Source organism: Branchiostoma lanceolatum, chromosome 12, assembly GCF_035083965.1.
Source record: "Branchiostoma lanceolatum isolate klBraLanc5 chromosome 12, klBraLanc5.hap2, whole genome shotgun sequence".
In the NCBI taxonomy this organism is placed as follows: domain Eukaryota; kingdom Metazoa; phylum Chordata; class Leptocardii; order Amphioxiformes; family Branchiostomatidae; genus Branchiostoma; species Branchiostoma lanceolatum.
Window position 1 is genome coordinate 1422939 of NC_089733.1, and position 23002 is coordinate 1445940.

General features: G+C 41.9%; 2 protein-coding genes across 2 annotated transcripts in view; one reads left to right on the top strand and one right to left on the bottom strand.

Moving 5' to 3' along the window:
- Positions 1 to 1081: 1081 nt before the first annotated feature.
- On the bottom strand, positions 1082 to 18810 carry LOC136446208 (26S proteasome non-ATPase regulatory subunit 3-like). The gene is made up of 12 exons (XM_066444523.1): positions 18563 to 18810; positions 17578 to 17771; positions 14206 to 14370; positions 13761 to 13897; positions 13414 to 13604; positions 12127 to 12230; positions 9238 to 9352; positions 7828 to 7947; positions 4042 to 4145; positions 3621 to 3776; positions 1703 to 1753; positions 1082 to 1484 (listed from the first exon to the last, which is right to left on the bottom strand). The coding sequence occupies exons 1-12, from the start codon at positions 18690 to 18692 to the stop codon at positions 1413 to 1415; spliced, it is 1539 nt and encodes a 512-aa protein (XP_066300620.1). The 5' UTR covers positions 18693 to 18810; the 3' UTR covers positions 1082 to 1412.
- The window catches only part of LOC136446207 (metal transporter nramp1 homolog), a 44089-nt gene continuing 39879 nt past the window's right edge, over positions 18793 to 23002 (top strand). The window contains exon 1 of the mRNA XM_066444522.1: positions 18793 to 18894. The gene's annotated coding sequence lies outside the window, so the exon portion shown is untranslated. The remainder of the gene's footprint in view (positions 18895 to 23002) is intronic.

A 23002-nucleotide genomic window follows, 5' to 3' on the forward strand; every position in this document is an offset into this window, starting at 1 on the left:
AGTCACTCAACAAAGACCTCCAGGAAATCCAGAAATGGGCAAGAAACTGGAACGTTCTTTTTGGGGCAACAAAAGTTTGACAGCAACCTGAAGGACGTCGATGTAGAAGGCAACACCCTGTCCTCAACTTCATGGACACTGTCCTTTCTGAAGTGGAAGAAGTTGAATTGTTAGGACTTACAATCAGGAGAAACCTGACTTGGTCACACCACATAGGCAAAATGTCTACTGATGCTGGAAGATGACTAGGCCTGCTAAGAAGAGTCTCCCCATACCTAAGTCCTAAACAAAGAGCTACAAATGTACTATTTACAAAAGCATAGTTAGATCCTCAATGGAGTACGCTGAAACTGTATGGATGGGAGCCTGCGCCACAACCCTTGGCTTGCTAGATGCCATACAAAGAAGGGCAACCAAGATCATCAATTTACCCAAGATTCACTGGACAGCATCCAGCCCCTAGAACAGCGGAGAAATGTCGGGGCCCTCACACTGCTACACAGAATATACTACCAAAACGCAACAACTTAATTGAACAAACTTCTACCTGAGCCCTATGTTCATTGCCGAAAAACTCACCTGTCCACATCCCAACACAGTGCAGCCCTAGAACCAGTCAAGTCATCCACTTCCTGGCACAGAAGAACCTTTATCCCTGCTACAGTTAAGCTCTGGAACAGCCTCCCGCAGGACATTGTGAACTTCAAGGACTCACAGAACTTTAAACGTAAAGTAAACGCCTACCTCAGCGCCACTCATCAGCGCCCTGTATAATGAACATTATCCAGTTCTGCTGCTAATGCTGAGGACGAGGCCCTAGCATAGATAAAAATAAACAAATACTGTAAATATAGGTGATTTAATTTCACTATAGGGAGAAAATTTTACGGTGGTTTTAAGATCGCAGTAAAAAGGTTAGTTTACCGCGAAAATTGTAAACATTTAACTACGGCAAATCTGAATGCATTTGGTATAGTAATTAACCCTTTGACCCTGTCAAATACCACGCACTCACCCACCCACCACATAGCCAAACTACGATGTATTTTGGACACTGCACTAACTGAAAAACACAACACAATTCAGGGTGTATATTCTTTAATATTCATACTTCCTTTGTTTCCATGTTACACATCTAACTCAAAGGCAAGCAGCTATCACTTGAATCAAGTTAAGCCTACCTACAGTTGTAAGTAAAGGATGATGACATACATGTAAGTCTTTATGACTGCCGAAAAAATTTCAAAGCCTTTACGGCAGAAATTTCAAACTGAAAGACAAGGCTAGAGACAGTGAAAAACTCAAAAGACTAATATTAAAGTGGGCATTGAATTTATAGATCTTGAGGACTAATGCTGTAATTTTCCTCTGACTAAGCTCGCGTGTATATATACAACTTGGTGCTGTTTTTTCTAGAAGTCGTCTTCGTCGTCCGCTATCTCCTTGGCTAGTTCAAGGTCCTGACGCTCTCGCTCTCGCTGTTCCTGAAAAATGACAAGAAGTTAGCCATTTTCTCCATCAAGTTAACAGCAATATTCATCACATCTTATAAAGCATGAAGTCTGAAAATTGAGTTGTAATAAGATATGTAGGGATGTCGGCCCCTACTGGTAACAATTTCAAAAGTCAACAAACTGTGTGTATCTACAACAGTGGTTAGGAGAGTGAGTACATGTACATGTACATGACAGCTTGTACTTACCTCAGCAGACTCCAGATCTTTACTGTAGGATTTTGGTGGGAAGCGCATGGCCTGAAAAACAGTACAGAACATGTGAAAAATCTTCAAATGAAAAGTTCCTATAAGAGATTGGTGACCTCTGACCTTATTATGATCAAGCCAACCTTATCTGATTGTCGGATGTGCCTAGAATGTGGATATCGAAGATGATGACTTGTCTTACTTACAGAAAAGAGAGAGAAGCACTGTTACAGATTACCACCAGAGACAAACTTCACCATACATGTATATTCAATGTGCTGCTATCATGTCCAACTCCTGTATCCACCTACACATGTCAATTTCTTTATACTCCACTACAACAGCAAGACCAAAATCATACAGTTTTCCATACAGAGTTCTAAATGTACATGTAGAATAGATTAGCCTTGTAGTATTTGTTGTTTAATAGTTGTTGCCATACATTATACCATATACCATATACATGTAAGATTGCCCTGAGCAACAAATATCATTCATTCATCATGTGACTGTAGAAAAATACATTTAAGGCCCACTCTCACTGAGCTGCGGCACTACCACGGCTGATTTTTACGGCACCGTCGCGTTTTTTTCACCAATTTTCATTTGCACTCTCACTGACGTGCGGCGCATTTGCGTTTGAAGCCCAGATGAGCAAGTTATTGAATGAACTTTGTTGCTCGACAATCGTACATGGTACAATGTATGGCAGTTAATCAACAATACTGAAAGGCTAATCTATCCTACAATTATAAGTACAAAATATTATAGATAACATTGTATGAACTGCAACATAGCAATGTATGGATGATTTTTCCCCCTCGCTTTTTGAATGAAGTATATTGAAATGTTGGCGGTATAGGAGTTGGACATGGTAACAATACATGGGAAATATCGTTCTGTGTACCAGATAGGGTAAAGTTTGTCTTAGAAGAAATACTTTGTAACAGTGCATCTCTCTCTTTACCATTAGTGGGACAGGCCATCATAAAATGAAATTTATCTTCAATATTTTCATGTGTTTGACTGTCAACGATCAATAGGAATTCCTCTGATTCACCCCTTACGGCGAAACATTGAGTAAAATTTGCGATGCAGTGTCTGACTGGTATATCAAATTCAGTTTATCACTGTATTTCTTGAAAGGCACAAGAGCAGAGCAAGTACGGGTAGACGAGGGGTCTGATTTCTTTACTAAGCGACTAACTTGCAGTCTATCAACTTCCGTACTGGAATAAATGTACAATGCAGAGATCTAATTTTCAGTGGGATTAAGCAATATCCCAATGAAAATATCAGAACATCTACAGCTAAAATCCTCAACCTCACTACGATGCAGTAAAATGGGTTTAACCAATTGCAAACTCTTAAACAGATGAATAGCTAGGGAGATGGACCGACTGGAGTTTCATGGTAGTGATTTCAATTAATCAGACATCGTAGTGTCAACGAGTCGGAATACAATGTACAATCATAAAAGTGCATCAAAAATTAATTTCAAGGGATAAATGGCTTTTCACTTATGACACTTGGTGCAACAAAGGTAACATGTCATAGAATATACGTATAACCTTGAAACTGACATATCACTTTTTACACAATAGCGCGCGCGGTGAGCTCCCGGTAAGCTCCCGGCGAGCGGGCGGCACTTTGCCACTTGCGGTTTTTTTTTCAAACTTTAAAAGAAATCGCCATTTCAACCAGCACGCTGGCGGTAGTGGACCGGCACTGGGACGTCATTAGGACGGTACGCCGAGGTCTGTACACAATACAGCCCCAAACAATACAAAATGTGCGTCACTCCCTATAGCCAGTATAGGGTGAAATAACAACACCGCACTTGTCACATCCTTAGTGAAGTGCACGTCTGCCCTTGAAAGGCTGACGAAGCCTTAGCTGCTAAGCATAACGTCCGTACCTTCACAGACTGGTTGTGGATGTCCAGACAGAAGCTGATTCGCTGGTGGAAGGCGAGTTGCGGCTCCCGTGTGCTGTAAATGTCGATGTTCTCCTTGGACTGCACGTAGCCCTTCTCGTGGTCGATGGTGGCCTCGATAACGCCATCTCTTATGGCCTACAATATTCATACAAGGCAATCAGAAATCCAAACTTTGCCCCATTACATACTTCTTCACGACCTTGACCCCCCCAAAAAAACCCACACGCACGCACGCTCACAAACAAACACACACACACACTGACAGACACACTGACAGACACAGCAAGAAGCTTAATTTTTTCCTCACTTTACCCCAGGAACATAACATTCATTTCTAACCAAGAGTCGTCCGGATAGCTCATACAAGCTTTTGATTTCCATTTACAAATGTGCATCGTACCTTAGCAACTATGAATTCTGCGTCTTCAGGACTGTCCAGCTGAAGCTTCTGTGCGATGTCCGCCAACGAAATGCGGGAGTACGACAGGCTGATCATTCGCACACCTGTGGGAGTGGGAAGGTGTCAATGGAAATGTGAGTCAGCTGTGCAAATGAATTCCAGTTTATTTCTTGAATTAGGCCTAGGAAAAAAAATGTTGTGTTTCCTGTTATGGTCCTGAAAAAATTAGGGTCAGTAGGTAGGGATCACTTTTTTTTTTACTGGTGACATCAAATGCACTGACTGTTGGCCTCACAGTGCTTGGGCAAGCCTCCTAACCATTGCCCTTAATTCTCATGTGGTTAAACATGCACTGCCCGGAGGGGGGTGAACAAAATTTAATAAAAGCATGCCCCAGAATAAAATTACCAATTGGAAAAGTGGCAGGTGAATTATTAAGAATATACATGTATAATAATCACTAAATACAATAATCTATGTCATTGTCCAGTTGCTTTCTCACTGTCACAACATTTTAACAACTTTCTTTGTTTATTCTATAATATTGTTCCAAAGTTGAGAATTCTTTCTTTAAATCCCAGCTTAGTAAAGGGACTCATTCACCACTTGCACAATTTTCAATGTTGCCAACGAAAAAAAACAGCGCTAGCAACAGTTTGCCCCATAGAAAGACACAGCAACTGAATCACTGCCCTCTACCGGTAGTTGCCGATACTGCAGACTTGTGTCATTACTGTCATGCATTTTCGGATATTCAGCGTTAGTTGATTAGTCCAACATGGACCAACATGGCGACTGCAAAATATTGTCTTTCGACTGAATGCCGGGCTCTCTTTTCGGACGAATTTTTTCGTTTCAGGCAGAATAAAACAAGTTGACTATGGATGCAAACGAATGAATAAGTATTGGTAACTTTATTAACTTCTTTGTTTGGGGGTCGATGTCTGTGTTTTGATTGAATATTTACAAAAGTGAGAGCGTGTGTGTGTGCACGTGTGTGACGTAGAGTAGTAGAGGAGTAGAGCTTCCTTGGTCCAAATTTTCTACTTCGTGCAAATAATCACCGCAAATCGAGTTCTCAGGCCCGAAATTTAGGTAGTGCCCTGGGTAACCTGGGTTAAGAAATAACTTGCACCAATCAAAACATCGTTGTGCAGCACAACTGCGCAAGCGGGTATTTCGCACGCTGTTTTCATCACTCAAGTTCAGAAATTATTTTTCCCAGCGACCGATACCCCCCAAAAAAGGCTAGGGTCGGGGGGTTTTGCTAGGGTCGGTCGGGGTAACCGGAAACACAACATTTTTTTTCCTAGGTCAATAAACGACGAAAACGCAAAACGCGCAAAATCTGGCTTATTTGCATATCATTTAGCGGCCCCCATTTTATATGCAAATAAGCCAGTGCAGAAGGCAAAGAAATAACCGAATCTACAGTTGCGGCCGGAGATCGAGCGTCACAGGAAAACCACTACAAGTGAACAAACTTCAGAACGTCGCGCGTTCGATCGCGTGTTCGGTGGTTTGTCAGAATGGTGGAAATGGCGGACAAGTCAAGCGGCAGTGGGGATTGCGTAATATTTTTTTTTTTTCAAGATGTTCGCAAGACACTACAAAGTCGCATCCATACGTGATGAATATTTCTGTGTAGTGTAATAAGGTAGATTCAACTAATGATGTAGAAAAATGACCCAAAACAGTGAATTTTGTTTTCTGTTCCGATCACAATATGCCCCTTTAAAGTAACAGGAAAATCAGCCAAGACTTAGTTGTAAGCACACAGCTACTCAGCACATACGTATCCGTGCATTCAACATCATAATCTTAAACTGTTCAAATTGAAATTTCTGGGTTATTTGACTTCCAAAATTAAAACTACAAAAAGTTGGCAGTGGCCATTGATGTATATGATAACAAGGCAACATTCAAAGAGATGAAATTCCGATTAGGGTCCTGAAAAAAATAGGGTCAGTAGTTAGGGATTTGCTTTTCTCTTTTACTGATGTGATCCAGCAAGTACAGTTTCACAATGTAAATGGTATTTTCAACACCATATTGTGATTATAGTTTTTTTACAGATACACATTGTACAGTCAAGGACAATAATCAATAAACTAAACAAAGAAGTATATTATTTAATACACTTTCTTGCATCAACTGTTCAACGCCTTACTCTACAGGAACTTTTTGCAAGACTTTGAATTCTGTCTTGAAATTTTCATCACTAAGAGTAAGATCAAAACTTTTGTGTCCCTTTCCAGTGGTTGACGCAGAGAAGCTAGGGTCACGAGGGTCAGTCGGCGGTCCCCAGAAAGTGCGAAATGGAATGAAATGGACAAAATGGAACGAACTAAAACATATGTAACATTATGAAATGAAATAACAGTAGATAGCGAAATATAAAGAACGTTGTAAAATTCACAGTAGACCGGAACAGGAAGTAAATATATAATATATTAACATGTTTTATTTCTTCTATGTGATAAATATAGAATACAACACATAACTTAACTTCAGCCTGGATAATTACATTTTCAAGAACTTAACACACCAGATACACGAACGGGCCTTCTATTACAAAGCAGTGGCCGTTATTTCGCCCAGTCCGAATGGCGATGATACCGCGGAACGGAGGAGTGTAAACAGCCATGTAAAAATCAAAGACACCATTCTGGAAATACTTTGTGTCAAACTACGAAATTCTTTAATGTTTTCTTTATTCAAACACTTAAAGGGTCCTAGTTGAGTCCACATTTTTGGTGGCCCAGCTGCAGCGCGGAAATAAAAAGATTGCGAACCAGGCGTGGGCTCGGAGTTACGGCTGACGTATGACTGATGTATTACTGTTAGAACCCATGTACATGTACTACAGACATGAGTGAAGATGCCCCACCTGTCTTGATGACTGATGTATTACTGTTAGAACCCATGTACATGTACTACAGACATGAGTGAAGATGCCCCACCTGTCTTGATGACTGATGTATTACTGTTAGAACCCATGTACATGTACTACAGACATGAGTGAAGATGCCCCACCTGTCTTGATGACTTATGTATTACTGTTAGAACCCATGTACACATGTACTACAGACATGAGTGAAGATGCCCCACCTGTCTTGATGACTGATGTATTAGTGTTACATGTAGAACCCATGTACATGTACTACAGACAAGAGTGAAGATGCCCCACCTGTCTTGATGACTGATGTATTACTGTTAGAACCCATGTACATGTACTACAGACATGAGTGAAGATGCCCCACCTGTCTTGATGACTGATGTATTACTGTTAGAACCCATGTACATGTACTACAGACATGAGTGAAGATGCCCCACCTGTCTTGATGACTGATGTATTACTGTTAGAACCCATGTACATGTACTACAGACATGAGTGAAGATGCCCCACCTGTCTTGATGACTGATGTATTACTGTTAGAACCCATGTACACATGTACTACAGACATGAGTGAAGATGCCCCACCTGTCTTGATGACTGATGTATTACTGTTAGAACCCATGTACATGTACTACAGACATGAGTGAAGATGCCCCACCTGTCTTGATGACTGATGTATTACTGTTAGAACCCATGTACACATGTACTACAGACATGAGTGAAGATGCCCCACCTGTCTTGATGACTGATGTATTACTGTTAGAACCCATGTACACATGTACTACAGACATGAGTGAAGATGCCCCACCTGTCTTGATGACTGATGTATTACTGTTACATGTAGAACCCATGTACATGTACTACAGACAAGAGTGAAGATGCCCCACCTGTCTTGATGACATTATGTCTGAGTCTGATGATCAGTGTCCATGTGTTGTCTGTCTGGAACCTGTCTCCATACTTCTCCAACACTTCATTAAACTTGGCCAGGTTTCCTGTTCGCACAGCTACATGTAGGGAACAACATACGCATCAGGATTGGTTTGCAAATCTGCAAGTAACCATGGTGACTGAACAATATTGACAGAATAGACAAGGATTTATAGGATCTCAGCAAACCCATACTAACCTCCTGGTGTGATTTCACCAAACTGTAATCTTTTAATATTAGATGTGCTTCTTTTCTTCAAGATTTAGTGTAAATTTACGTAAGTGCAAGACTGCAAGTTGTCTACAAATCAAAGCAACAAGATACACAGCGTCAAATTCTACATGACAGTCATTTGTATATAAATTACGTCACGCGTGGTATCCAAAGGGCACTTGCTGTTATGAGTTTTTTTATCTATTCTCTATCTATTCTATTCCCCGACTAAAAAGACACTTGGAAACATACATGACTAGGGATAATTCAGTCATTCTTCATTCCTCGCGAAAACAGAATTTTAATAATACACAACATGAACGACATTGGGTAGTGCGCAAGATATAGAAGCACTACCATAGTTCACAACAGGACAGACGCCTCATGGTTTCTGTTCAGAGGTGGAACTGTGTAGCGTTCTGCTCAAAGGTGGAACTGTGTAGCGTTCTGTTCAGAGGTGGAACTGTGTAGCAATCTGTTTAGAGGTGGAACTGTGTAGCGTTCTGCTCAAAGGTGGAACTGTGTAGCATTCTGTTTAGAGGGGGAACTGTGTAGCGTTCTGTTTAGAGGTGGAACTGTGTAGCGTTCTGTTCAGAGGTGGAACCGTGTAGCGTTCTGTTTAGAGGTGGAACTGTGTAGCGATCTGTTTAGAGGTGGAACTGTGTAGCGATCTGTTCAGAGGTGGAACTGTGTAGCATTCTGTTTAGAGGTGGAACTGTGTAGCGTTCTGTTTAGAGGTGGAACTGTGTAGCGATCTGTTTAGAGGTGGAACTGTGTAGCGTTCTGTTCAGAGGTGGAACTGTGTAGCGTTCTGTTTAGAGGTGGAACTGTGTAGCGATCTGTTTAGAGGTGGAACTGTGTAGCGATCTGTTTAGAGGTGGAACTGTGTAGCATTCTGTTTAGAGGTGGAACTGTGTAGCGTTCTGTTTAGAGGTGGAACTGTGTAGCGTTCTGTTTAGAGGTGGAACTGTGTAGCGTTCTGTTTAGAGGGGGAACTGTGTAGCGTTCTATTTAGACGTGGAAATGTGTAGCGATCTGTTTAGAGGTGGAACTGTGTAGCGTTCTGTTTAGAGGTGGAACTGTGTAGCGTTCTGTTTAGAGGTGGAACTGTGTAGCGTTCTGACACAGAAGAAGAGGTAGTTCAGACACTAACCTTGTGTGAGTTGGAAGTACGGTGCTAGTGATCTCTTCATGGCAGGAGAGATGAACTGTGAGCGTTCAGGGATCTCCCCCAGTAACAACTCCACTGTGATGGCAAGTTTACTCACCTGAAAACACAGCACAAGGGAAGGTCTGAAAAACATCCTAAGAAATCTTTACGATCCATGTACAGTCAAACCCGCCCAAGGTGACCACCCGAGCTCACGACCGCATCGAATTAGGTAAGTGTGCAGCAGAACGCACAGCCTCAGCGATTACAAGCAAGCAGCGCCCAATAAAGGTTTGTGAGATTCATGAAAATAAAAAGAAAATATGAATCTTAATTTTCAGTGCTACACTGCTTGGGTGTGTGGAGAGCTCAGTGGGCAAGGTTGGTCTCTGCATGAACGCTGGCAAAACAAAGTTCATGGCCTTTAACATTCCTATCCCTTACTGCCTCAAGACAAGCGATGGTACTGCCTTGGAGGAGGTAAAAGACTTTAAGTACCTGGGGTCCAGAATGGAAAGTTCAGCAAGGGACATAGCAGCAAGAAAAGCAGCAGCCTGGCAGGCTTGTAACAAGCTGAAGAAGGTTTGGAGATCAACTCTCTCATGCAAGTTGAAAGTGAGGCTCTTCCTTTCAACTGTTGAAGCAGTCCTTCTGTATGGGTGTGAGTCGTGAACAGCTACCTCCAAGTTAGAAAAGCAGCTGGATGAGTGTTACACAAGGCTTCTGAGAACAGCACTCGACATCCACTGGACACAACACGTTACCAACAAAGACCTGTATGCTGGCCTACCAAAGCTGTCCGATAAGATCAGGACAAGGAGGTTGAAATTTGCCGGACACTGCCTCAGGAGCAAGGAAGAAGTAGCTGACCTGGTACTCTGGATTCCCAAGCATGGGAAAAGGAGGCCAGGAAGACCTGCAGCAACCTTTATAGACACACTCAAGAAAGACACTGGACTTGAAGTGGATAGTTTGCTCCAGGCGATGAAGGACCGAAAGACTTGGGCTGCCATCTCGACTCGTGACTGGAAGGTCTCGACATAAGCAAGCAAGTAAGCAATTTTCAGTAATAACGAGAGTATTCTAAATGTTCATACCCAGAAGCACTGTGTTTTAGAAAGGTCAGCGGTACGCCAATCCCTCGAAACCAAGATGGTGTCGGGGAACGAGGAACAACATGTCTCGACCGATGTTTTGCCCGCCGCGAAGTCATTTTCGGCGGAATCTAATAAGACACAGACACATTTTTTGTTGAAAATACAAGAAATGGATAGTAATTTCTGTGAAATCTGACTTTTTGAAGCCATGCACTACGTTATCGTTTTGAAACTTGAATTTAAACCGAACCGAGCTTGCGGTAGACTATAAGATTACAATGGGCACAACAACATCAACGTATTCACAAACCTTTGTATTTACAATGTTTATAGTGGGAACGTTTTATTAAAACACTTCATGGAGGAATCAAAACTATTCCACATATTTCTATCCATCAAAGACTTAAAAACATTTCCGCGAAATCTGACAGCAAAATCCGAAGTCACCACTGATACTGATACTTTATTACTTCCATTAGCTATCATACAATGAGTATGTAGCTGCTCTTCCTGGAGTACAACAAACATACATCTGACAGACTACAAAAACTTATTACATCATCATCATTAAAATTAACTAACTTATACACATATGCCTTAAGATCTCCTGCTTAAACCTGCTCTGTGTTGCCGTTTGTATCCGATGTGGCAAACTGTTCCACATAGATATGGATCTGTACTGTACATGAAAGTCTTTTTCATGGCATTGGTTTTTGGTTTCAATAGTCTGTATGTGTATTTGCTGGCATTCCGTGTCTTGTAGCCGTGCTGATGTGTAACAGGAAACAGCTGTTTGTAGAGAACCGCTGGTTGTTGGGTGGTAAGAATCCTCTGGAACTGGGAGACAGTGTTAACTTGAAGCCTTTCTTTAACAGGCTCCCATGAAAGCGATGAATGGAGGTGTTGTACTGGGGTCTTGTAATCACGGTGTAGCACCAGGGGTGCCGCTCTTTTTTGTATGACTTGTAGTAGTTCAATGTTCTTCTGTGAAGTGGCGGACAAAACTGTTGAGCAGTAATCAATGTGTGACGGTGTGAGGGATTCTGTTAGGAGCTTAAGCAGTGAAGAGTCCAGGTAGGAGGCACATTTCTTTATCATTCCCAATGAGCAGGCCTTGCCGTTTCTTTTGTATGGCTGTCCCAAGTCAGGCACTCATCAAGGGTACTGCCCAGGAGTTTTGTTTCTTTATCTTGCTGGATAACTTGGCCATTCGAGTATAAGGTGAGTACTGGATTCTTTCTTATTTTGGGTTTACTTCCCAATACCATTGACTTTGTTTTGGATGCGTAAGTCGCTTGAAAATGAGGTGGTCGCTATGGGTAGGTACAAGGCTCTGTGCGGTCCCAATTCGTGGCGGTCGTGTTGGACGGGTGGTCGCCTTGGGCAGGCAGCTTAATGCTTGCGCCTATGGGGAAAATTTTTGGGAACGAGAAAAAGCGGTCGCCATGGCCAGGTGGTCGCCTTGAAGAGGTGGTCCCCTAGGCAGGTTTGACTGTATTTCACATAACTTGAAAATCATTTTGGAATGAAAAAAATATGAACCAAAATACAGGTCTGTTTCCAGGACCCGTCCTTCCCAACAACTTTGGTTGCTGATTCCCACACCCATGATACCTCTCACCATCCCACTGAACCGTGGACAGACAAAAATCTAGAGCTGGAGACAGCCCTGGACCTCTCATATTACGTAATTAGATATTTATTATCTGTGGAATTCTGTGGAAATTGAACACTGTTCCAAAAGCAAAAAAGACTCTAAGACTAACTTGTGCAAAGACAACACTTGAGTACTTACCGTCTGTTTGAAGCCCACAGCGGCGGAGGTGGGAGCCTTCCTCAGGGCCTCGGTCAGGTGACCATGGGCTGCCGAGTACTCCAGCTGGATAGCCTTGATACGACCTGACACACACACACACACACACACACACTAGTCATTGACATGGGTACACAGGGGTGTCTAAGCATCTGCACCAATTCTATTAGATTGGTATGAATTTTATGAAACAAAAAGTATTAATCACTATAAAAATCATTCGACTCTTATGGAAAATGCAGTTTTTTTATGCACGGGTCAACACTATGTTCAAGATGGTGTCATTGAGCTGCGGCGATGGGAAAAGTCGATGTCGAACAAACTAAAATGAAGCAAAGGAATATCTCACAGGCTATCAAACATTCTACCAATACTGGTTTGCAAAAAAAACTACGCTTTCCGTAAGATTCATATATTCTGCATAGTGTTTCGTGCATTTTTCATAAAATTTACAGGGAACATCAACTCCGAATGTACAGATTTGCATGTCTGGTGGATAGTTGTCCATTATAGTGACATCATGCACATCTTTTACAGCATCACACAATGTTTCATAACATAAACAGTTGTTCCATCGAAATGGTTCTCAATCAAAATAATAAATCAATAAAAAAGGTTTATCATTCAACAGACATGGCAGAACTACATGTAGGCTGAATTGTACCCATTGTTACATTGCCATCATACATATATACATGTATGTTACGAAACTATTGCACTTAATCCTTCATGGCATTAGCTTTTTGATGCGGTGAGTCAGCAGGGATGTACAGTAGACACCACAGATCGCAATCGGAGCAGTAGCCCAAACCCACAGGCATTCTAGTTCATCTGGCACTTCCAGTTTTCAAGTTGACGAGAGGGAATGTCTTCACGAACACAGACTGCTACGTCGCCTCCGCATCAGCCAGATCAACATTTCAGACATGCAGAAAATCCAGTCCATATAATTATAATGATCAACCGATGGCCTGGCTTCAGTGGCAACTGCTACTTGAGCTCCGCTGTCTGATACGACTACCCTAAACTCATCCATTTTGTTGACTAGTGAGCGGGCGTTACAGAGAAAGAAAGACGGTTGACGATTCTGTCAAAGGAGTGTAGTCGTCGACTTTATTCTGCTATGAGACATGTAATTATGTAACTCTGACTGGGGTTCTGTTTTGTTCTGTTTTGTTGGAGAGAACTATTTTTGCTGGATGAAAGTGAAAACTTTGTTTACACAATAACTATCTATATCCTCCCTGTAATATTAGTATTTGTCCTTACCTATATAGTACAAGAAGCGAGCCCACTCATTATTGTTGGCAGTCTCTGGGAAGGTACTCTTGCTGACCAGTTTGGCTGCCTGGTCGTACAGGTTGTAGTGTAGGTAGTTGCGCAGGAGGAGGTTCAGGAGCATAGCCTGGGAGTGGCTGTCCACGTGGATGGTCGACGTACGCAGTCGAGAGTTCAGGAAACTGTAGAAAGTACGGGTAAAACATTTGACACAACAATACACACTTCAGTGGAAATACTGGTGCAAGTAATAACTCATGTAAGATCAAGAAAATATGTTTGATGGTTTAAGATTAAAGATTCCACTCAAAGTATATGATACAAGTGAAGAACAGTACCTTCTAACTTGGCTGAGTTGTCCCATGAGTTCGTACACTCTGGCGTGGTAGAAGAGACACTTGGCGGCCAGGGCGTCCATGGACCTTCGGTTCAGGCTGATGATCTTCTGTACCAGTGACTCTGAGCACTGTAAGGCCTACAGAAACAACAAATATCAAACATCCTCACTTTTCCTCAAAATAGTTTCATCGGGTCGGTAAATCACTGAAACATCGACTAGGATTAACTCTCCGGTTGTGTACAAAGAACTGTTCTCCAGGCTCACTTTTCATTTGGTAAATTTAGTCAACTGAATACACCAGTACATTGTGTAAGTTTAATACTCAGTGTGTTATCTCAACAGGCAGTTATACAACTGTCAGCTATACAGATACAGATATGTCATCAAAAATGCTCCGTAGCATAAGTACATTTATTATTTGCCAACATGTCCAGCATACTTACATCATCCAGGCGTTTAGTGTCGATGAGATGAACCACTACCAGCAGCTGGATGTACGCCTCCACCTCTGGTACGTAGGTGGGAGGGGGGCGCGAGCTGCGCGGACGGGTGCTTGGGGTGGACACAGAACTAGCCGGGGTGCTGGCATGGCTCTCTGTGTCCATAGGCTGAGTGAGAGAAAAATAATCTATCAAGTACATGTATGAAACTTGCGACATCAAAGTCAACAAAAGTTTGTTCTGTGGAGTATTATAGGGCTTGTCAAAGCATTTAACCAAGCAGTCAAGGAGGGGTGAGTGCCAGGGAATTAGGGGCTCCCAGAAAACAGCCAAAATGAATCAGCTTACAGTTACACTGTTGCAGTACTCAGCAGTAGTGTACAAATGTTGGATTGAGTATGGATCTTTCCAACACTCTGCCAGGACTTAAACAGTAAAAAGTGTGTAAATGCACCCCTGTATGAGCTGTCCAAGGCTGGTGCCAGACTTACTAGTGCATATAGGCATTTAAGTGCTTGTGACACTAAGGCCAAGGGAAAAAAAAGTTGTGTTTCCTATTACGGTCCTGAAAAAATTAGGGTCGGTAGGTAGGGATTTCCTTTTTTTTTTTTTTACTGGTGACATCAAATGCACAGACCGTTGCAATTGGCCTCACAGTGCTTGGGCCAGCCTCCTCACCAGTGCACTAAATTTTCATGTGGTTAAACATGCGCTGCCCAGAGGGGGGTGAACAAAATCTAATAAAAGTACCCCCCGAATAAAATTACCAATAATTGGAAAAGTGACAGGTAAATTATTAGGAATATACATGTAAAATAATCACTAAATACAATAGTCTATGTCATTGTCCAGTTGCTTTCTCACTGTCACAACATTTTAAGAACCAGTGTACGTTCCTTCGGTGCTTAGATAACATCACACGACTGGTTTGAAGTTGCAAGCAAAGAGAGATGCCAAGCGATGACCACAGCTTTCTACAGCACCCTCCATCAAAAGATGGACGAACACTTTCCTACATGCTGTATCAAGATTCACACCAAAGACAAACCGTGGATGACTCCAGCATCAAAAGCACTCTTGTCCAAGCGACAAAAGGCTTATGCAGCCGGCAAGTCAAATGAGTTTGAAGAGCTAAGGAACAAAACCCAAGTAAGAATCAAGAAAGCCCGACAGTCATTCTATAGAACGAAAGTACAGAACCTCAGAAAACTGGACCCTGTGAACTGACACTAAGAGATAAAATCAATGGCAAACATCGGGAAATCCAGTCCTACGATCAACGTGGAAGGGATCCCTGTGGAGGACACAAAGGCTACAGCAGACACTATCAACGTTACACTCAGTAACATATCCCAGGCTTTACCACCTCTCGACACCAAGTACTTACATGTCTTCCTCCCCGTACCTATGCCACCGCAGATCAAAGTGTGGGAAATGTACAACAAGCTACGTAACATCCGTGTTCGAAAAGCAGCTGGACCCGATAGCGTCACTGGATGGCTGACGAAAGAGTTTGCCTGTGAATTAAGTACTCCTCTTACTTGGATCTTTAACGCATCCTTGGTAGAAGGGCGTGTTCCACGAGAGTGGCGCGAAGCCACAGTGATTCCCCCTAGCAAAAACAAAACCACCATCTGTAAATGAACCTCGACCGGTGTCACTTACCTCCCTTCTGGCAAAGGTGTGCAAAAATTTCATGGCCAAACAGATATTAACTGACATCACTCCCAACATAGACGCTAAGCACTTTTGGGGGGGTACCTGGGCGATCAAACACACAATGCTTAGTAGACATCATGCACCTGCTCAACAAGAACTCCGACCGCGCCGGCACAGTGAGTAGTCTCGTCCTAACAGACTACTAAAACTTCAAGGCATTCTACCGCGTCGATCACACTATTGCAGTAACAAGACTGTTAGACCTTGGATGCAGACCAGCACTCATACCGTGGTTGTGCGACTTCCTGTCTGGAAGAAGACAACGTGTGCAATACCAAAGATGATGGATCACTCTCTGAATGGGAAGTCTTGACATGTGGTTTACCCCAAGGAACTGTACTTGCACCAATAGTCTTCATCGCAGCTACAAACAGTGCGGCACAGAATACAGCATCATGTCACTGGAAGTTGTTGACGACCTTAACATGATCGAGACAAGACTAATACGTGTTCAGTCATCACTTCAATACAACCTTACTGATCTGGAACATTGGACAAAAGAAAGCAACATGAAACTCCATTCAAAAAAATGCAAGGTGATGCACTTTTATTTCACCAGAATCCCTCCTCCTTTGCCGTCCTTGCAGATTGATGGTCACACACTTCAGACAGTGAATATTGCCAAACTGCTGGGGATATGGATACAGTCAGACCTTAAATGGAACACTCAGGTCAGTAACATGACAAAACAAGGCTGCAGTAAACGTCTTTTCCTCCTGAGGCTCTTAAAACAGTAGTGTTCACTACGTATGTTAGGCCAGTGCTCGAATACGCAGCCCCAGTTTGGAGTCCTGGCCTAGTAAACAAACAGTCATCGCAGCTGGAATCCATCCAAAGGAGGGCATGTAAAATCATCTTGGGGGACAGGTACTCTAGCTACGCTGACTCCTGTACACAGCTCGGTCTGCAACAATTGGAAACGAGAAGGGAACAGTTGTGCCTTCGCTTTGGGAGAAAACTGCTGAACAACACGTCCTTCAGAGGTCTGCTCCCTCTCTCCAGAGGACAGATCAGCAACCGCCACACAAGACAGTCACATTGTAACAAACTTGACACAGTCAGAACTCAGACTGAAAGATTTAGAAACAGCAGTGTACTGTACATCGTAAGACTGCTGAACAAGAACAACAAACCCTAACGTATTGTAAAAACCTACCTGCTGTCACAGCATAGTTCAATTCGCTATGAATGTGACTCATTATGTGAGAACCTTTTAATTCGAGAATTTAATGCAAGAAACCTTTTTAATTGAGCAATTTGTGATGCCAGAAATAGTGCGTGATCAATGTAGTTTTATATATATTTTAATGTGTAGAGCGGCAGATCAATTCAGGGTCCCTACATACATGTAGGACCCTGTCACCCTAGGCCTGTCACTCCTTTTAATGAGAAATAAAAACCATTATTATTATTATGCAGCTACCAAACTTAACCTGCTAATTTCTTCAGTTACAAACAACCGATATAAACACAATTTCATGGAGCCGTTTATGCAGATGTTCAATTTACAGCAATAGTTTGTATATTTTGTACAAATGTCTTTGTTCATTGATTGATACTTACAACCAATGGCTGAATGTAATCAAGACCTGTCATATCGTAGGATCATTGGTGACAGAAGCACTTTAGTTTAATCTACAAAACAGCATGTGGTACCTCGTCCAGGTACTGTTGCAGGGCCTCCTTGGCAGCCATGTTTGTACTTGGGAAGTAAGCATTGATGAGCCGGCGCAGCACACTGTGGTTCAGGCGGCGGCGGGTGGCGGAAAATGACCACAGGACGCGGGAAACGAACCTTGGCTCCTTCCCATTCACGCCCTTCTCTATCAACTTCACCTGCTCCCTGATATCTGTGGAAGAGATACTTGTATTACGTCAAACTATGAAGAAGAAGAAACATTTGGTACTTTTGTCTGAAGTTTGTACTTACATAAAGGTATATAAAACAAGTTAGAATACTAGTCAGGTCTCCCCAAGGGCAATCTCACCCCACAAACCCACACGACACAACTGTAAACTCACCCTATGGAATTGCTCCATGTTTCCTACATGCTCGCCCTCTGAGCTAACCTACTGACTACAGACTAGTCTGTGTGACGTGTAAAGAGTGCATGATACATACCAGACGGATGATATCATCGCAAAAATATGAACGAAAAGTCTTACAACTGATCTGCTGATCTGTCCGGTATGAACTCATACCACGAATATGTCTCCCTTGAATGCCTAACTGTACCACAGAATTGATTCAACCACGAATAAACTTATTTTCTCTCATACTCATAGTCATACCGCGAGATAGTACAACCGCAAATATGAATGACTTTACTGTTACAGTAGTGTGTCCGTATCCTTAAATTTTGGAGCGAGCTGACACATGTAAAACGCTTTTATTTACTGGAACTACAATAACATCCTACTCTTTTACCTTTTACATGGGGGAAAATTGTAGTATTAATTATCATACAGTTGATTTCAAGCTTTCAAAATTTCAGGTTCAAATCAACAAACTATTTTTCTCTCCCAAATTCCTTAACCTATTAATATTTGTTGTCCCAAATCATAAGGATTTGGCCAAATATACAGAGTTTCCAGGGTGGGAGGGGGGCGCAATGATACTGCAATATAGACCGACCCGTACCTTCCAGTGTGAGTTGGTCAGTCTCTTTTTTCCCCTTCTCAGGGACATCTCCGTTCGGCACGGAGTCGGCGTCCTTCATCTCCACATCCTGCCCAGTCCCCTTCTTCTCTTTCATTGCTTCTTTCACCATTCTCTCTTTTACTCCTTTCTCTAAAATTAAGATACTTTGTCGTTCCAAGTTTGGTCGTTCTTTACTTTTTCACGCACGTCTGGCACATTTGCTGGCTGCCTACTGCGCATGCCCAGTAGAGGATTATGGGAGTTGACTTTTCACCTCTGATCCTTCACCTTTGCCCTGATGACCTCATGCTGCACGTGATGTTTCCGGTCAGGTACGTTTCTTAAGGTTTTAACTTACTTACGTCTTTTACTTCTTACGTTTTAGAGTCTGCGTAAGTTAGGATGATTAATGAACATTAGGGAGGTTGTGTGAAAATATCGTCGCTGTAACGATGTCAAATGCATAATATTTGCGAATTTGTAACTTTCAAGGTTACGCAACTAGTTACGGAAGCCGTGTAACTTAAGTTCTGACAGATCAATGTTTCTATGTACCTTGCAACTTGATACCACATACGGTCCAGGACGGCCAAGGCTATATTTGACTGAATGTTCCTGTCAATAAGAATTGTTTTGACACTATTGACAGGATGTTCCAGTTATTGAGACTTTTTGTACCATAATTTGACAGCATGTTGCTGTAATAAAATTTGAGCACTATGGACAAGCTGTTCCTGTCAATAAGACTTTTTAGCTCCTGATCAACAGGATGTTGCTATGGATAAGAATTGTTGCACTATTGGCAGGATATTACTGTCAATAAGAATTTGTTGGCAGAATGATCCTGTCAATAAGAATGTTTTTGGCCCTATGGACAGGATGATCTAGTCAACTCTAACCAAAACCCTGGGGATGATCCTGTAAACTGTTGCATGGATGTTAGAAAAAGAATGACTTGTCTGGCTGTTGAAGTCGACCTTCCACCTACTTTTACTTTTACTTCTACGTGTACTGATTCCTATGCTTCCTGTCAATATCTTTTCCACTATTGACACGAACCATTTTCTGGTAGTAGAACAATTTTCGGCCTATGGGGATTTCTATAGCAAAGTAACACGGAAAGATTATAGTACAGGGTACCCTAGAGAAACACCGCAAAGCCAAAGGAATACAATGTATGTTGAATTTGAAGGTATAAGATAACTATCAATTAACTACTGAAAAGAAAATTTGTTTAAACATTTTAACAACCACTTTTAAATGGGGTCATGCGGAACTGCAGCCGACTCACCCCGGCAGTCTGCTGTAAAGGTGTCGCGCATTTATATGCCCAATGGACAAACCTCACAATCTCATTTGTGCAATCTGAAAGCCTAGTTATCTTCGCCGAGTACTTGTACTCGCAGAAGATTATGTTTTCGGTTGAAAAATCTGTTGGGTGGGTCTGAATGTATGTCAGGAGCATAACTCAAGAAAGCTTCAATGAATCTTTATGATTTTCGGTAGGTGTGTAGTCGTTGTGCAAAGGAAGGTCAAGTTCGAAAATGGTTCACCTTGCGTTTTTCAACAGTACTGCAGCGGACTTTGCATCTTATTGTGTTTGTATGTAGGCAAAAAAAGTGACGGAAACGTTGATGGATCTTCATGATTTTTTGCAGGGGTGTAGATGTTGTGAAAACGGAGGTCAAGTTCAAAAATGGTTCCCCTTGTATTTTCCGTCGGTACTGCAGCGGGCTTCGTGTGGATGTGTATTTGTATGTCGCCAGCATAACTCAAGAAGCTGTTGATGGATCTGTATGATATCTAGTGGATGGGTAGGGTTTATAGAACGGAAGGTCAAGTTCGATAATGGGCCTTCTAGCGGGCACCTAAGGTACTGCAACAGAGCTTCAAAATTTGGAGGCATATTTTCTGAGAGTGCTATGGTCATGATTTTTGTGTGGTAGATAGTTCATGCCACAGAAAGTAAGTTCTGTAAATTTGGGCCCCCTAGCGGCTTGTTAAGAACTGCAGTGGGTGTTTTTGTTTTGACATTCGGACATGAATAACTTGAGAAGGGGTCGACAGATCGTCGTGATATTTGGTATTTACAAAGCTCAGATAGTGCTTTACATAATCAATGACTAATTATGCAAATCAGGAGCTTATTTGCATAATTAGAAAGGAAAGTTTGTTAACCCACTGCATTTCATAATCGGACATGGGACTGTCAGGTCATGTAACCAGATGGCCTTGCATAAACGTACATGTAGGTCAAATAAATAAACTATCCTCCAAGCAGAGGTGTGGGTCCTGCTGGTTTTTAAAGCGTTCAGTTTAGGCATTTTTGTTCACCACGATTGGCGACATAATGAAAAGGGGACAAAATAGAAAGCCTGACAAAAACACCTAACTAGAGTTCGGCGATCCCATACCTTCGCCGAATGGTGTTAACTTGTATGAAAGATGTGTTTGAAAGGTGTGTTTTGGATTGCATACTTAATGTATGATAATATTCACCTTCATTTAACCTCCGTATGCAAGTACCGTTATTTTACAACTTTGGAATCATGGTATGTTCTTATCAATTACACACACTAGAAAGGCAACATTTTCGAGAAAAAGCAGGATATCCCCTCCCATTTCCTACACCTGAAATATGTCATCCTTAGCATTAACTATAGTATAAGGGAATTATGAAGTTTTTGCATGAATTGTGGAAAGGAGGTCCGCATTAGCATAAGTTATGTCCAGGTGTATTCAACTTTCCTAGAGGTACCTACGTCTCAAATATTGCATCCATAGGATTTACCGTAAAGGAAATACACGTTTCTGCATAAATTATGCAAATGATGTTCTCATTAGCATAATTTATGTCCAGGTGTATGTACCTATTCAAAAGGTACCTACGTCTTAGATATGACATCCAAAGTATTTACCAGAAGGGAAATATAATTTTCTGCATGAATTATGAAAATGAAGTCATCATTAGCATAGTCTATGTCGAGGTATATTCACCTTTCCTAAAGGTGCCTACATCTCAAATATGCAAATATTATGCAAATGAGGTCCTCATAATTTATGTCCACGTATATTCACCTTTCCTAAAGGTACCTAGATCTCAAATATTACATCCGTAGCTTTTACGGTAAGGGAAATACAAGTTTCAGCAAAGATTATGTAAATGAGGTCCTCATAAGCATAATTTATGGCCAAGTGTATTTACCTTTCTTAAAGGTACCTACATCTCAAATACAACATTGGAACCATGTACAAGGTACATATAACTTTCTGCAATACCATTGGTAGAGCTACCACCCCACAACTACTTTGATTTTGGCAGAAGACGAAGAAAAAGAACAGGCAAGCAAACTGGGCTCAAGTGACGTCCTATGAGGAACGCTCCCGGGGAAAGTAGGTCACCCGCCCGCAGGCCTGTCAGTGCAATTTAGCCTGAATATACAGACATAATAGCAAATTGAAAGGGAATTTCAACTTTTTCTTATTAATCATGGAAAGAATGACCTGATTTGCATCTCATTATGTTAATCATGATTAATCGTTTCTACCTGCCCAAAACAACTAAGATCCACCAAAACCTGCTTTAGTTATCCTCCTCCAAAATTTAGATAATAAAATGCCCCCTGTAGTACCGTAGAAACACCCCAGAAGACCAATCTTCGAACTTGACCTTCCTTTCCCCAACCCCCAACAACCTACTAAATTTCATCACGATCCAGTAAATCTCTCTCGAGTTCTGTCGCCAACAAACTAATTGTCAAACACAAAACTTCCACTACAGCGCCAAAGGAACATGGCAGAAAACCCATCTTTGAACTTGACCTTCGTCTTCCCAACAGAAACTTACCCACCAAAAATCACCAACATCCGACCTTGTCTTCGAGAGTTATACCAAGGAGGTACCGACGACACCATCATTCCACAAATCCAGACCAAACGCATACCCTTCTGCCTCACGGCGAAGGCAAAAACACGTCAAAAACCAGCCAGACCCACTCCTCTGCTTGGAGAGTACACTGTACCAAAACTGCACCACTGCTAGGTGCGGAAAAGTCACATGTACATGTACTATGTCTTTCACAATGTGTATGATATGGAATAAAGATTTATTCTATTCATATATATTGACTGTACCATTTCATCATCACTTTCAACTTACAACACTGCAATATCGAACCTTTGTGGCCCATATAATATCAACATACTCATATTTTTTCATGACCAGATATAACATATACATTTGTATCAGCACACTCTACACAGATACTAGTCTGTACCACCTGTACCACCAAATGATTTTAACCCCATCTAGACTGGACTCATTCGCCCCATCATAACTTCCAAATGGTATGGTGCATGATCAAATTTGCAGGGGGTGATAAGCTCGTAAATATCAATCACTCTCCATAATAAGCCTTGATTCTTTGGCGAAGATAATGT